General features: G+C 49.8%; 4 protein-coding genes across 4 annotated transcripts; 1 reads left to right on the forward strand and 3 right to left on the reverse strand.

Moving 5' to 3' along the window:
• Positions 1 to 1,284: 1,284 nt before the first annotated feature.
• On the reverse strand, positions 1,285 to 3,759 carry abr2_1 (Laccase abr2; the record flags this gene model as incomplete). The annotated part of the gene is made up of 8 exons (XM_066131447.1): positions 1,285 to 1,437; positions 1,504 to 1,564; positions 1,618 to 1,787; positions 1,846 to 2,199; positions 2,247 to 2,390; positions 2,438 to 3,351; positions 3,432 to 3,563; positions 3,624 to 3,759. The coding sequence occupies 8 exons, from the start codon at positions 3,757 to 3,759 to the stop codon at positions 1,285 to 1,287; spliced, it is 2,064 nt and encodes a 687-aa protein (XP_065987582.1).
• Positions 3,760 to 4,916: 1,157 nt separating this feature from the next.
• G6M90_00g093490 (uncharacterized protein) lies at positions 4,917 to 5,643 on the reverse strand (the record flags this gene model as incomplete). The annotated part of the gene is made up of 2 exons (XM_014683931.1): positions 4,917 to 5,013; positions 5,075 to 5,643. The coding sequence occupies 2 exons, from the start codon at positions 5,641 to 5,643 to the stop codon at positions 4,917 to 4,919; spliced, it is 666 nt and encodes a 221-aa protein (XP_014539417.1).
• An 823-nt stretch (positions 5,644 to 6,466) lies between these two features.
• On the reverse strand, positions 6,467 to 6,758 carry G6M90_00g093500 (uncharacterized protein; the record flags this gene model as incomplete). The annotated part of the gene is made up of 2 exons (XM_066131448.1): positions 6,467 to 6,666; positions 6,716 to 6,758. The coding sequence occupies 2 exons, from the start codon at positions 6,756 to 6,758 to the stop codon at positions 6,467 to 6,469; spliced, it is 243 nt and encodes an 80-aa protein (XP_065987717.1).
• A 761-nt stretch (positions 6,759 to 7,519) lies between these two features.
• On the forward strand, positions 7,520 to 11,179 carry HMA5_1 (Copper-transporting ATPase HMA5; the record flags this gene model as incomplete). The annotated part of the gene is made up of 1 exon (XM_014683930.1): positions 7,520 to 11,179. The coding sequence occupies one exon, from the start codon at positions 7,520 to 7,522 to the stop codon at positions 11,177 to 11,179; it is 3,660 nt and encodes a 1,219-aa protein (XP_014539416.1).
• Positions 11,180 to 12,482: the final 1,303 nt, after the last annotated feature.

The following is a 12,482-nucleotide window of genomic DNA, read 5'->3' on the forward strand; positions in this document are numbered from 1 at the left end:
TAGGTTAGCTCTAGGGTGACGGGTATAATTCCTGTCATGAGACTCGCGAAAATTCTAAGATATATCTCAAGATGATTCACCGGCCTCTGAGACTCACGGCACCCTCCAGCGACAATAGGGGTCCACTCATCCCATGGATAACTCGGAAATTATTTTTGGCCAAATCTTTGAGCATGTCGTTACTTGAACCCCTACTAGAAAAAGAATCTCCCCTGCAAGCTTGCAATACCTCCCTCTCTCGCGCCACGTCTTTTTCTTCGTTTCTCTCCCTGGCGCAGATCTTAACTCCAAAGATAAATTAATTAAAGCTGTGGATCCAAAGTTGCGATCTGGTGCCCCGTGGCGCATGCGTGATTTGTGCGGTGCGCTGGTGAACTAGGTTGATATCTCACGAGGTTGGTGGAGCCAGGATTTGGGACTGCCGGACAAAGGTTGATGAATCGAGGTTGGATATGAGAAGAGTGAGGAGGTTGCCATTAATTGGCACTTGATAGTTAAGTTAACTAGTTATAACTACATATGTGGTTATTAAAAACAAACAAAAAAGCTCGTTGCAGAAGAACTGCCTCCATCGGTGCAAACCAGGGGTTGCCCCCCGACGCTCCAGCATGTTTTCGCCAAGAAACATGCTGGAGCGTCTAAGTGGGACTGATGAGCCTCGTCTTAAATGGTCCAGGAGCAAATTGATCATTGATGGGTCTGGTCAACCTTAGCGTAAGCTGCTGCGACAGCGGGGATGGAGAATACAGACCTCCATTGAATTGACTGGGACGCAATCAAATATTTGTCGCGGGCTCAACATCCCGGACGCTCAAGTGATGAATACCCATCATGCCTGGCAATTTCTACATCGTTGTTACGTCCAGTATTCGCAGCTTTGACCAGCAGAATGTCTCTTTCCTCTGTACCCTGAGCCGGGTACAGATGTCAGAGCGCCATAGCCAAGCTGCCAAGTTGATCAATTGTACCACTGTCAAGTTTGGTGGCTGAAATCATATCATTTCGTTTTAAAGTTCAAGGCAAACAAAGTAATCCAACTAGTTATTTATACAATCGGTTTAATTTAACTACTCAGCCAAAGACCTGACCACACTGGGACAGTGAGTTCCATTATCCAAGGCGCCGCCTATACTGTTTCGTGGGATAGCCGCTATCACGATCGTGTGCCGGATATAGCAGACCGAGGGCGGAGGGCCCCAGTATTGTCCAGTCACTGCTTGGGGTCGAAGTGGCATAGAAAACTCAATCCCAGCTTCAAAAAAAGTTGACGTAGCTCAGCTAGGCTTAGAACAATAGAAACATGGCGACCGTTGCCCATGCGATATGTTTATAGCCGGAGCGGAAGCTCACAGCCGTTGATTTTGTCGGCGGGGCTTTGCTGCCTAGTAGACCAGGTAACTTCTCTTCTCCTTCGATCAGGACAACTGCCATCCCGCTCTGTTTGCGGTGGTGTAAATATAGGTAGGGCAAATGCATGGGAGAAGACTCATTGCAAGGACTTACGACAATATGCCACTGCAAATGGCAGTGCATCAGCCAAGCGCCTGGGTTGTCAGTAATGTATCTGTCCTGTTAGCTGTTGAACGCAACCGAAAACAATCGTTTTCATGGGCATACCTGATTACAGCCCATCCAGAAGATGGAAGTTCAACTGTGTCGCGATACGGTGGGTTTTGCAGGTTAATAAGAGATTTTGGCGCCTCCTGAGCGGTTGCATAGGGGAATGTTCCCGTGCCAGTCCCAAGAACCCAGAACTTGTGGCCGTGTAGATGCATGGGGTGGCCCATCTTCAGACATTAGTTACTGAAAGACAAAGGGATTGTGAACGGCCTGGTATCTGCTAACCGTATCCAGAGATTCATTTGCGACATTCATCACTATGTCAATGACTGAGTTGGAGGGCATTCGAATCGTCGTATTCGCCAACCATCCCTCAGATTGGGCACCGTATAGGATGGGAACCCTAGGCTCCGTGAAAGGAGCCTTGTTCATTACCCAAGCAGTTACCCCGGTTTGATTGATGGCAAACAATTGCGTTCTGTCGGCTGCTTTTGAAGGAGGGCTGTTGGATTCAAAAGGTGCCAGCTTCGAAGGGTTCAGCAGAGAAGCCTCAGACTTGGCGGAGCCATTTTTCAGCATCCAAACGATGGATGAATCTTCCATCACGTCCGTGGATATGTTGCTCGTCGTCTGCGATATCTATGCTATGAGCTACGGATGATATAATTTCAAGAGAGGACGCTTACGTTGTATGATATAATTGCCTGACCTTCCATCACCTGCTGCATGTCTCCCACGGGATACGTCGCGAACCTAAGGTAATAGTTCCCTGGCATCTGATTAAGTCTAATCATCACCGAGTACCGCTCACCAAGAGCCATGTGTAGTACCTGAAACGGTCAATTGGAGCTGACGATTGACTGTCAAGAAAACTTACCTTTACTTCATGGAGCTGAACAAATGAACCGTCAGCGGCGTAAACGAACATGGAATGCCCATCCAGAGATACCCGCAACGCGCTCACTGCGCCGGAATTGACCAAGTTCAGCGCAAGCCAACCTGTCGTACTGTTTGCAGATATGTTTAACAAGCTTGAAGTTGTATTGGTGCAAGTTTCTGGTGGAAGGGAACTGGCATTATAACCAGGGTTGAACATCATTGGCATTGCGCATCCGCGAGGACCAAGCGACGCCATCATCATTGTAGTGCTAGCAGTTGTGGCCGTATCTGGGACCGTTGTTCGCGTTGGACCTTCCATGACCATGGTTGTGGTTCCCATGTCCATGCTAGAGCCATCCATGTTCATTCGTTTGTTCATTCCTGACATGATCATCGCCATGGAGCTCGTTAATAGGGACGTCTGATTGGCTTTTGGCATCATGCCGTTCTGGAATTCGGGGAGACACTGCACTCTGCCATTACCGTTTGCAAGAATGCTATCCACGCAGTTTGGGAATGCCCCAGTTGTGAAGTATCTCGACCAAATCACATCTGAGGGTTCGTGGGTCCAGTCATTGAGGAGAATGGAAGGAGCATCTCGCTCAGCGTTCATGAGCAACGTCTTTTCGCCTTCTGTGCTCGCAAGCTGCTCGAATGGTCGTCCTCGCGAAGGCGAAGGGCGGACGAGCAACGGCCCTCTGATTGCATCGTTGTAGTACGCGCGGAGATGCGAATGATACCAAAAAAACCCGTATTCGTCTTGGAGATTGAATCGATAAGTAAAGTTCCCTCCCGCGGGTATAGGGTACTGCCAGTGGTCAACCAAGTTCCACGTTGGGAGGTAGAAATAATGCCCTACCTGCGTTACACCCGGCACACCGTCCATTTGAGGAGATGCTCGCTGCAGAATTCCTAGGCCGAAATGCGTCAGCGACGGTTTACCCACGAGAACAGAAAAACCAGAAACCACAATGCTTGCAGGGTATACAGACCATGCCAGTGGATCGTCGTGTCTACGGGGAGGTTGTTCTGGACAAAGATTTCCAAACTATCTCCCTCATCAACGTCGATAAGAGGTCCAGGTTGTTGTCCATTGATGAGATAGACTTGGCGGGAGACGCCATCTGTAAACAACAATAAGTATCAAGCCGCGTTAAAATGCCGTGGCGCACCATTCGCCTTACCTGGAGCTCTTGTTTCGCTGTGAATCGTGAAATTGTAACTCCGCGATGCTGCAAACGACAGCGACGACTGATAGAGCAGTAATACCACGGAGAGGAACGCGAAGCGAGAATAATTCATTTCGATTTTCAGCGACATGTTTGTTCAACAATTTGGCGGCAACATGTCTAAAACATCGGTCCTAATTAAGCCGCTTTTAATCGGGCTGCGATTCTGGTATTGCACAAAGGGCACGGGGGTCTTGCGATATTTGTGCGGCGCTAAGGCTGATACCTGAAAACCACCACGCCGATCGAGGCATGGCGTTCGGTTCGTACGCCAATCAATGCACCAACTTGACGCATGTTGCCGGAAGTGATCGACCTGTTGCAGAGAGTGCAACAAGGAGGCCTTGATTTGGGTGGCGTTCTACCCCTATTCACCCTGCAATTAAAAATCAAGGTTATCGGTAGAGCTGACGTGGCAGACGCTTAGGTTTGTAAGCTCACTAAATCTAATCTCGGCGACTCTTCAAACTGTACGTAGTGTAGCCAGAGTTGCTCGTTGAACCTCGTCCTCTGACTTATAGGTCTCGCTTGTTGGCCATCAAGTGGGCTACCATCCGGCGGCTCTCCTGCGACGGCAACACTGGTTTCCTGAGCCTTATCCGGCAGCCGCACTCGGTATGGACCTCGAAAGAGCGCCTACACTTATTTCTCATCAATATCAAGTAGTCCCCAAAGTGTTTGAAGCAGGGCGATATTGTGGTAGTTGAAAGGATTATCCACGACGGATTAACAACCGTCTGATCCAACTTGCGTGACAGGAATAGCAATCCACGCGCTGAAACTTTCTGGCGCGGTAGCTACAGGTCAAGTATGCGACCAAAGCTTGCTGCCACTAGCATTACACATCAATAATTGCAAATCAGTTCTGTGGACAATATATTCTCTGATATAACCGCCACTTATGGAAGGGTCTTGTAATTGGCCCGGCCAAAGCCTCTACGGACTGCCAGAAAAGGCTTTCTTCTTAGAGGAACTGGGACAATTACATAATGAGCGACTGTTGATTGAATCAAGACCTGACCCTGGCTGACACAAAAACGAGCGACATTCACACTAAGTACAAATAACATAGTGACGATTCAGTGAGCAGCACTGAATGGCGACACAAACGATTGGAAGGATCAAGACTGTCCTGCACGTTTTCTCTTAAACTCCCCCCTTAGTATCAAGCGAAAGAACGACAGAACCAATTCGTCGCGGCTTATTAGCCGCTGCAAATTCCCAAGTGCTCTTTGTATCTGTGTATTCTTAGTGCTCAATTGAGCCAAGAGCCAATTCGCCAAGAAAACCACCAGCGAGAACAGCAAGCAGATACCCAAGATTGAATGTCATGACTGCTAGCATGCTGAATGAAAACGAAAATTAATTCAAGGTAGTGAGAATCGTGGCGCAAGGGTGATACTCACAGCAGGTAGCCTGTCGCCATGCTCGTAATCTGGAAAAGTCCCTTCGTGACTTTTATTATGGCATTCCACTGAGGGCCATGGTTGACATTTCCATCAGACTGTCCCATTTTGATACAACTGTCACCTTCATCATCGCTGCAACGGCGACTCGACCGCGGATTCCAGCGCCTCTCTACCATGCCCCTTGTCGTACTCAGGAGACGGAGAAAGACAGCCAGAACTACGAGCAGGATGATGGCTCCTGCATAGCCCTGGTTGCTTGTAGGTGTCAGTGACGTAGTCCAAAGCGGATCGCCAAGCCCAAAATGAAAGGCGTTGGACATGCCCGCAGCAGATGTCATCGAGCCCATTTCAGTCATGGGAGGAACCGAAGCCTTCTCTTCACTGTGGATTGCACCGGCTGTTTCCAACGCCGCTGGCAGTGCATTGGAGATTGTCGCAGCTGTGAGAGCTATGGCTGTCGTGGGGTTGCCGCGATTTGCAGAACTCATTCCCGGCAGAGCCGTCATTTCTGTAGGCTTGGTTGATTCCATCGGACCCATTGGGCGCTCCATTCCGGGCATGTCCATGATGTTTCAGAGATGTGTAATGTTGCGCTTCTGGTGGTTGAAATATGTTGAAAAGGTCTTCCAGGCTGGAAAGAGAAACGAAATGGACAGCTACGATAACATTCCTCGGGCAAATTCAACAAGGAGAAATCTGGAGCTAGCCGGCTTTATGTAGAGCCATGGGCATGCCGCGCAGTTTAAGAATAGTTCATAGAACGCAGCGCGTGGTTCAGTTGTTTCAGTTACGGCCTGGTTGCTGCCCTGGGCCTGGAACGACTGGCCTCATGTACTGCGACTGTCATTGAAACACCGACTGAGACAGGACTTTCCATTTATTAGGATCAACGTTGCTGCAAGGGATGCTGTGAAAACACTGTCAATCTTCGGGTGAGAAAACCTATCGTGCGCTCTCAAGATCCTAGGTTAACTATCACGGAGTTGTAGCTACGCGGCAACTTAAAAGCGTAATTGTGCTTGGATCGAGAGGATTCTACTACAATTTGGAAGGAATTTGAATAGCTGTTGGTTTTACTGGTAGTGGGCAGGGGATGAGATAGAACTCCCTTTTGAAATGACCAGCAATGCCGGCCAAAATGCAAGAGCTGCTGCCTTGATCGTCTTTGACCCGGACTCAATGATGAATTTAGCCCTTCAAACTCCCGTACTCCTTCTCTAAACTACATTGTACCTATGCAGTGATGATGCAACGATTCATATCATTCACAAACGGGGAATGGCACGCTATTGGGTGTTGATGAAACCAAAGCTACGTGTTGCAAACAAGTTATTACTTAGTATCTCCATAGCATCGCTTTTGTTGCAAGTCTATACGGCAACATTCCTCTTAACGCTTCCCATCCGTCTCGTCTTCGATGATTCTCCCCTCAATGACCTTGTTCCCACTCATCTCAATGGCCTGCCTTACAAGATCAAACTCCACGTCGTCGGCAACCGTCAGATTGACTTTCTGTTTTTCAACAGATGCATCGATAGAGAGAACATTTTCCATGGACGCGACGGATCGCTTGACTGCGGAAGCGCAACCTGCGAATCTATTAGCTTTGCAACATCGGGTCACGACGGTGATGCTCACCTCCACAGGACATTTGCACGTCAAACTCATAGGCTCTTGTCATACTGGCTCAAGCTTCGGGTACTTTTGTATTTAATTGGGCGCGTGTCTCGACAGGTTCTCGAATAAAAGATATGGATGAGCAGGCCGTCTTATATTCCAAATCTCTTATATCGGACAAGTTCGATGATTACACATGGACAAGAAAGGTATTCGGCCGAAGCTGTGTTGCGGGGAATTCGCTTGACAAGATGTTATTTCTGTCACCGCATGTTTAGAATTAAATGCGATTGATGTTTCAAAAGGCCCTAAGTTACATACACCCCGCGGCGAAATCAGCGTTGGAGCGAATAAGGCCCGCGAAAAGAGCTCATCTTGTGCGGCGAACCAAGGCAATGCGCTATTTGTGCGGCAATGCACTACTTGTGCGGCAATGCGCTACTTGTGCGGCAAGGCGGTATTTGTGCGGCAATGCGGCAGGCTACGTTGTTTTTGCGCCAACGGTGTATCCAGAATTAGTCTGGTGGCCGGATTTGAACATTGAAACTTTGGCTTCAATGTTACGCATCAAGTCATGGTACAACTGTTTCGCGCGTGACGCCTGTTTGGGCTTCTTTGCGCCTGTGAGGGGTGCGTTTCTCTTCAATGTTCATGGAAGGTTGTAGAACTACCAGGTGCAAACCAAAGCTGTCGCTACAGCCAGTTTGCTGTTTTCTTGGACTTCGAGCAGCTTCTCCTGTGGGAAGTATAAAAGTGCCTTATGTCTCGTTTCTAGCTCCGATTGTTATGTCCCAGACATGGCAACAGTATAAGCTCATTGCAAGCATGGACGGACTATCTGCACTCTCGTCTGCACCATCTCGGACCACATTTCTCGTTCCCAGCATTCATTGTCCCACATGTACTGCCTTCATTGAAGACCTGCTGGCAGGCCTTAAACCAAAGCCCGAATCTGTGGAAGCGTCAATCTTATCGCACAGCGTTACCGTCACGCATGACGCCTCACTCACACCCCGCGTAATCGCCAGCACTCTCGCCAACTCGGGCTACCAAGTGGTTTCCGACAGTGTCGCGGGTGAATCCGCACTTCCAACTAACACCGCGGGCGGTGATGATGACTTCCCGTTTGTATGGCTGAACCGGATTGCGGAGCGTTGGCAGCGTAAACGGGAGGTCGCCGCCGAAGAGACGAGGAGACGCCGACATAAGGAGCACTGTCAGCAATGTCGATCCGGGATAGATGCCAGACACAAGGACAGCAGTGAAAAGGCCTCACGTAGCGGGCCACCTTCTCCCCAGACTGGAATAAATCGTCCGTTTGTGGTGGTTGAATCCGCCTCCGCGACCAGTGATGTTTTCGATGCGTCGATTACCATATCTGGCATGAGCTGTAGCTCTTGTGTCGGCAAGATCACGTCGGCATTGGAGGAAAAACCCTGGGTTTTGTCTGCAAACGTTGCCCTCCTGACGCAAAATGCGTCTGTGAGATTTGAAGGACAGCATTCTCCCGACGACCTGATCAGGGCTATCACCAGTCTGGGCTATGACGCAAGCTTGGAACAGGTGGAAAAGCTGCCAGTGCTCCCAACCTCGAAATTGCCGACGTCAAAGTTATGGAAAGCGTCACTGTCCATTGAAGGCATGACCTGCAGCTCTTGTGTCGGCTCAATTACCTCGTCACTTAAGAATCTTCCTTTCACAAAGACAGTTGACGTCAACCTCATCACCAGCAGCTGCACCATTGTATTTGAGGACAAAGACAACATACTTCGCATCCGCGCCGCTATCGAGGAATTGGGTTACAAAGCTAAGCTGGACGACATATCGGATGCTACGAAAGATGAGGCTCAAAATTCGCGGAGAGCGGTGTCGATCCGTATCGACGGCATGTACTGCCAGCATTGTCCGGCACGCGTCACCGAAGCAATGAATCAATTCGGTGACCGAATAATTGTCGAGACCCCGGCTACCTTGCACAGCTCGCTACTAACCATCTCGTACGTCCCCGAGGCGCCTGGTTTTACCATTCGAGCCATCCTTGCAGCAATTTCGACCGCTGACGCGGCCTTCAGCGCTACCATATATCACCCTCCGACGATTGAGGAGCGTGCAGCACAGATGCACCGCCGTATACGGCAGCGAATATTCTATCGGGTCCTGCTTTCGTTGGTTGTTGCGATCCCTACATTTATAGTAGCCATCGTCTTTATGACCTTGGTCCCTTCAACCAACCCGAGCCGCATGTACCTCATGGAACCACTCCGTGGAGTCACCCGCGCTGAATGGGCCGCATTTATCATGGCGACACCGGTTTATTTCTTTGCTGCTGATGTTTTCCACCGCCGCGCCATCAAGGAACTACACTCCCTTTGGAGGCCTGGCAGTACGGTGCCAGTCCTGCGTCGCTTTTACCGTTTCGGAAGCATGGACATGCTGATGTCTTTTGGCACTACCATTGCCTATATTTCATCCGTCGTTGAGATCATCATCGCCTCTACCGCGCCAAACGCGACGAATATGAAAGGAAATGCGACTTACTTCGACTCTGTTGTCTTCCTGACCATGTTCTTGCTCATTGGCCGCCTCATTGAAGCGTATTCGAAAGCGAAGACGGGGGAAGCGGTGACAACACTAAGCAAACTTCGGCCAAATGAGGCTTTGCTGGTGCTGCCAGACGATGGCACAAAAGGCGCCAGCCAGACTCGGAGTGTTAGTGCCGATGTTATTGACACAGGTGATCTCGTCAGGGTCGTCCATGGCGCATCTCCGCCTTGGGACGGTGTGCTGCTTGATGAAGTGGGCGAATTCGATGAGTCAAGTCTTACCGGGGAATCAAAAGTTGTCAGAAAGGCGGCTGGTGATGCACTATTCTCTGGAACTGTGAACAAAGGAGGGCCTGTCACGATTCGTATCACTAGCACTTCTGGAGAATCCATGCTTGACCAAATCATCAAAGTGGTTCGCGAGGGACAAGCGAAACGCGCCCCTATCGAAAGGCTGGCTGACACCCTAACCAGCTATTTCGTCCCAGTCGTGACCCTAATCGCCATCTCAACCTGGTTGATCTGGCTCAGCCTTGGTCTTTCCGGCAGCCTCCCAAAAGAATATCTAGATGTTGAGATTGGCAGCTGGCCGTTTTGGTCTCTGCAGTTTGCTATTGCCGTCTTCATTATTGCGTGTCCGTGCGGCATAGGCCTCGCGGCCCCAACGGCGCTGTTCGTCGGCGGCGGCCTCGCAGCCAAGTATGGCATTCTGGTGAAAGGCGGAGGCGAGGCTTTCCAGGAAGCGAGCAAACTGGACATCGTTGTCTTTGATAAGACGGGAACCCTGACGCAAGGAGGGGAGCCCAAGGTCACGGATCATCAATTTCTTCCGCGGAATGATGATTCCTGGAGCGAGACTACGATCCTGAGTGTTTTGAAAGAACTTGAAGAGAACAGCAGTCATCCCATCGGCAAAGCCATCGTCGACTTCTGCCAATCTAGGGAAACGACCGTTGCCAGAGCCGGCCACATAGAAGAGATAGCCGGAAAGGGTATGACAGGCACCTTTAGCGTTGGGACGTTGCCAAACCAGGTCCAAGTACTGGCGGGAAATGAGGCTCTCTTGACTGATCACGACATCACCCTGGATGAAGATACATCCGCGGCTCTAGATCTATGGAAGGGCCAAGCGAAGTCCATCGTCCTCGTGGCAGCAAGGCCCACAGCATCCACGGCGAAGTCTCCATGGAACGTACTTGCTATTTTTGCAACTTCAGATCCCCTGCGGCCAGAGTCCCGGCACGTGGTTGAAACTCTTCGCAGCCAAGGAGTGCATGTTTGGATGATATCTGGCGATAATGTCACCACTGCCCGAGCCGTTGGGGCCATGGTGGGCATTAGTCCAGAGAATATTATTGCTGGAGTGTTGCCGGAGCAAAAGGCTGACAATATCAAATACCTTCAAAAGAGCCAGGCAAATGTTAGGTCGGAGTCTTCCAGCCTAGGACGGAACGCCAACAAGCAAAGAGCCATCGTTGCTATGGTAGGCGACGGTGTTAACGATTCGCCAGCCTTGACTGTGGCGGACGTCGGAATTGCGATAGGGTCTGGCTCGGACGTAGCTGTATCTGCTGCTGAATTCGTTCTTGTCAATCCGAGTCTCACTACTCTTTTGACATTGGTCAGTCTCAGCCGTACGGTATTCCGGCGTGTCAAGTTTAACTTTGGCTGGGCTCTTGTCTACAATCTTGTGGCCATGCCCATTGCAGCTGGAGTCCTCTACCCTATACGTAGCAATGGTCAGCATATCAGACTGGATCCTGTCTGGGCTAGTCTGGCTATGGCATTGAGCAGCGTCAGCGTAATTTGCAGCAGTCTTCTGCTTAGGAGCAAAGTGCCTGTGGTAGGCTTCACGGAAAAAGTTTGGGCGCCGAGTCATCGGGATAAGGAAACGTCTGAATATCGCGCAAGTAAGCCATTGAATAGCATCAGCGTTGTATAAAGCACAATTGTCATATTTTGTTTGTGACAACTATCTACGCCATGTATATTACGGGTTCATCAAGGGTGAGGGCTCAAAGTGTGGTTGGCATCAGGGCCTGGATGCCTAATAGGCGGTCAAATCGCCTTGACCGGTTGCTGCAGCACCATGCCCTCTAGTTAGGGATCTGCAAATCTGGGGCAAAACTGTCTGTGTGTAGATAGAGCTGCAAGACAACGCTAGTTGCTATGCAATATTACCTTTGGTACAAGTCTAGCCTCGCCACTCGCTGTGAGACAGTATTATGCCAATGCCCTGATATCGTCCTATCGAACTCCCCATATGATCAAAACATCACGCAGCTAGCGGCGACGACTCGCTCCTCCCGTGCAAAATACTAGTAAGGTGTTTCTATGATGGTTGCCCGACATGATGGAAGAGATAGGTCTCATTTCAGTCCTCCATCTTTGAGTGCCGGTCATTGGCGGCAATCTCAAAGACACGCAAACCTGAAGCTGGTGGTTTATCTAGCTGCAAATCCTTCTTACTTCCTGCGTCTGTGTCTGGATTGGACAGGTCCAATGAACTCTGAAGTACCAGGGCCTGGATATAAATTGTACCTTCGTTGATAATTCGTCTGTGTCTTTTCCAAATCAATGGGCTATGCAGTCTGAATGCTCGATTAACGGCGAGATTATCTTGGGAGAGAAGGGCATTCGGGGAGAGATCTGCTTCTAGGTGTGGGAGGGTGGTGTTGCGATAATAATATAAGCAATTGGTTTTCTGCACAGTTCAAACAACAGTTTGTGGCCTACCCTTATTGGGCGGCTCGGGAAATCCAGTGTCTCTGCGCTGGCAATGGATTTCTATTGATTTGAGCGCAGAGGCCGCCGGCCGGAGCTGTGGTGGTTTCGTCGCTTCTATATATGTACGTGTCACTCGAGCCCGGCTACGAAACGAAGCATCGTATCAAGACAGAAGTCATACGATAATTAAAACACGAGTCATCTCTGGATAGGACAAAAGGGCAAGCAATATAAGGGGAGATAGTTTCCGGTGTAGGTTTATAACATGACACTCAAATATGGGCTGGAGTGAAGCGTCGGGTGAATTTTGCAATTAAAGTCACCATCAGAATCTGGGACCTCGCTAATCACATATGCTTCTCATCGGCCTATAGCTTGTAATCCCTACTCTGCGAAATGACTGGCTGAAGACTTGGCAGTCGACGATAACAATGAAAGGCAGCCTTACCCGTCGAACTAATGTTTGTCGCCACCTACAACTCCTCCAATATTAGTGTCGAGAGTCCTTGCGGGACTAA

Source organism: Metarhizium brunneum, chromosome 6 (genome assembly GCF_013426205.1).
Source record: "Metarhizium brunneum chromosome 6, complete sequence".
NCBI classification, from domain to species: domain Eukaryota; kingdom Fungi; phylum Ascomycota; class Sordariomycetes; order Hypocreales; family Clavicipitaceae; genus Metarhizium; species Metarhizium brunneum.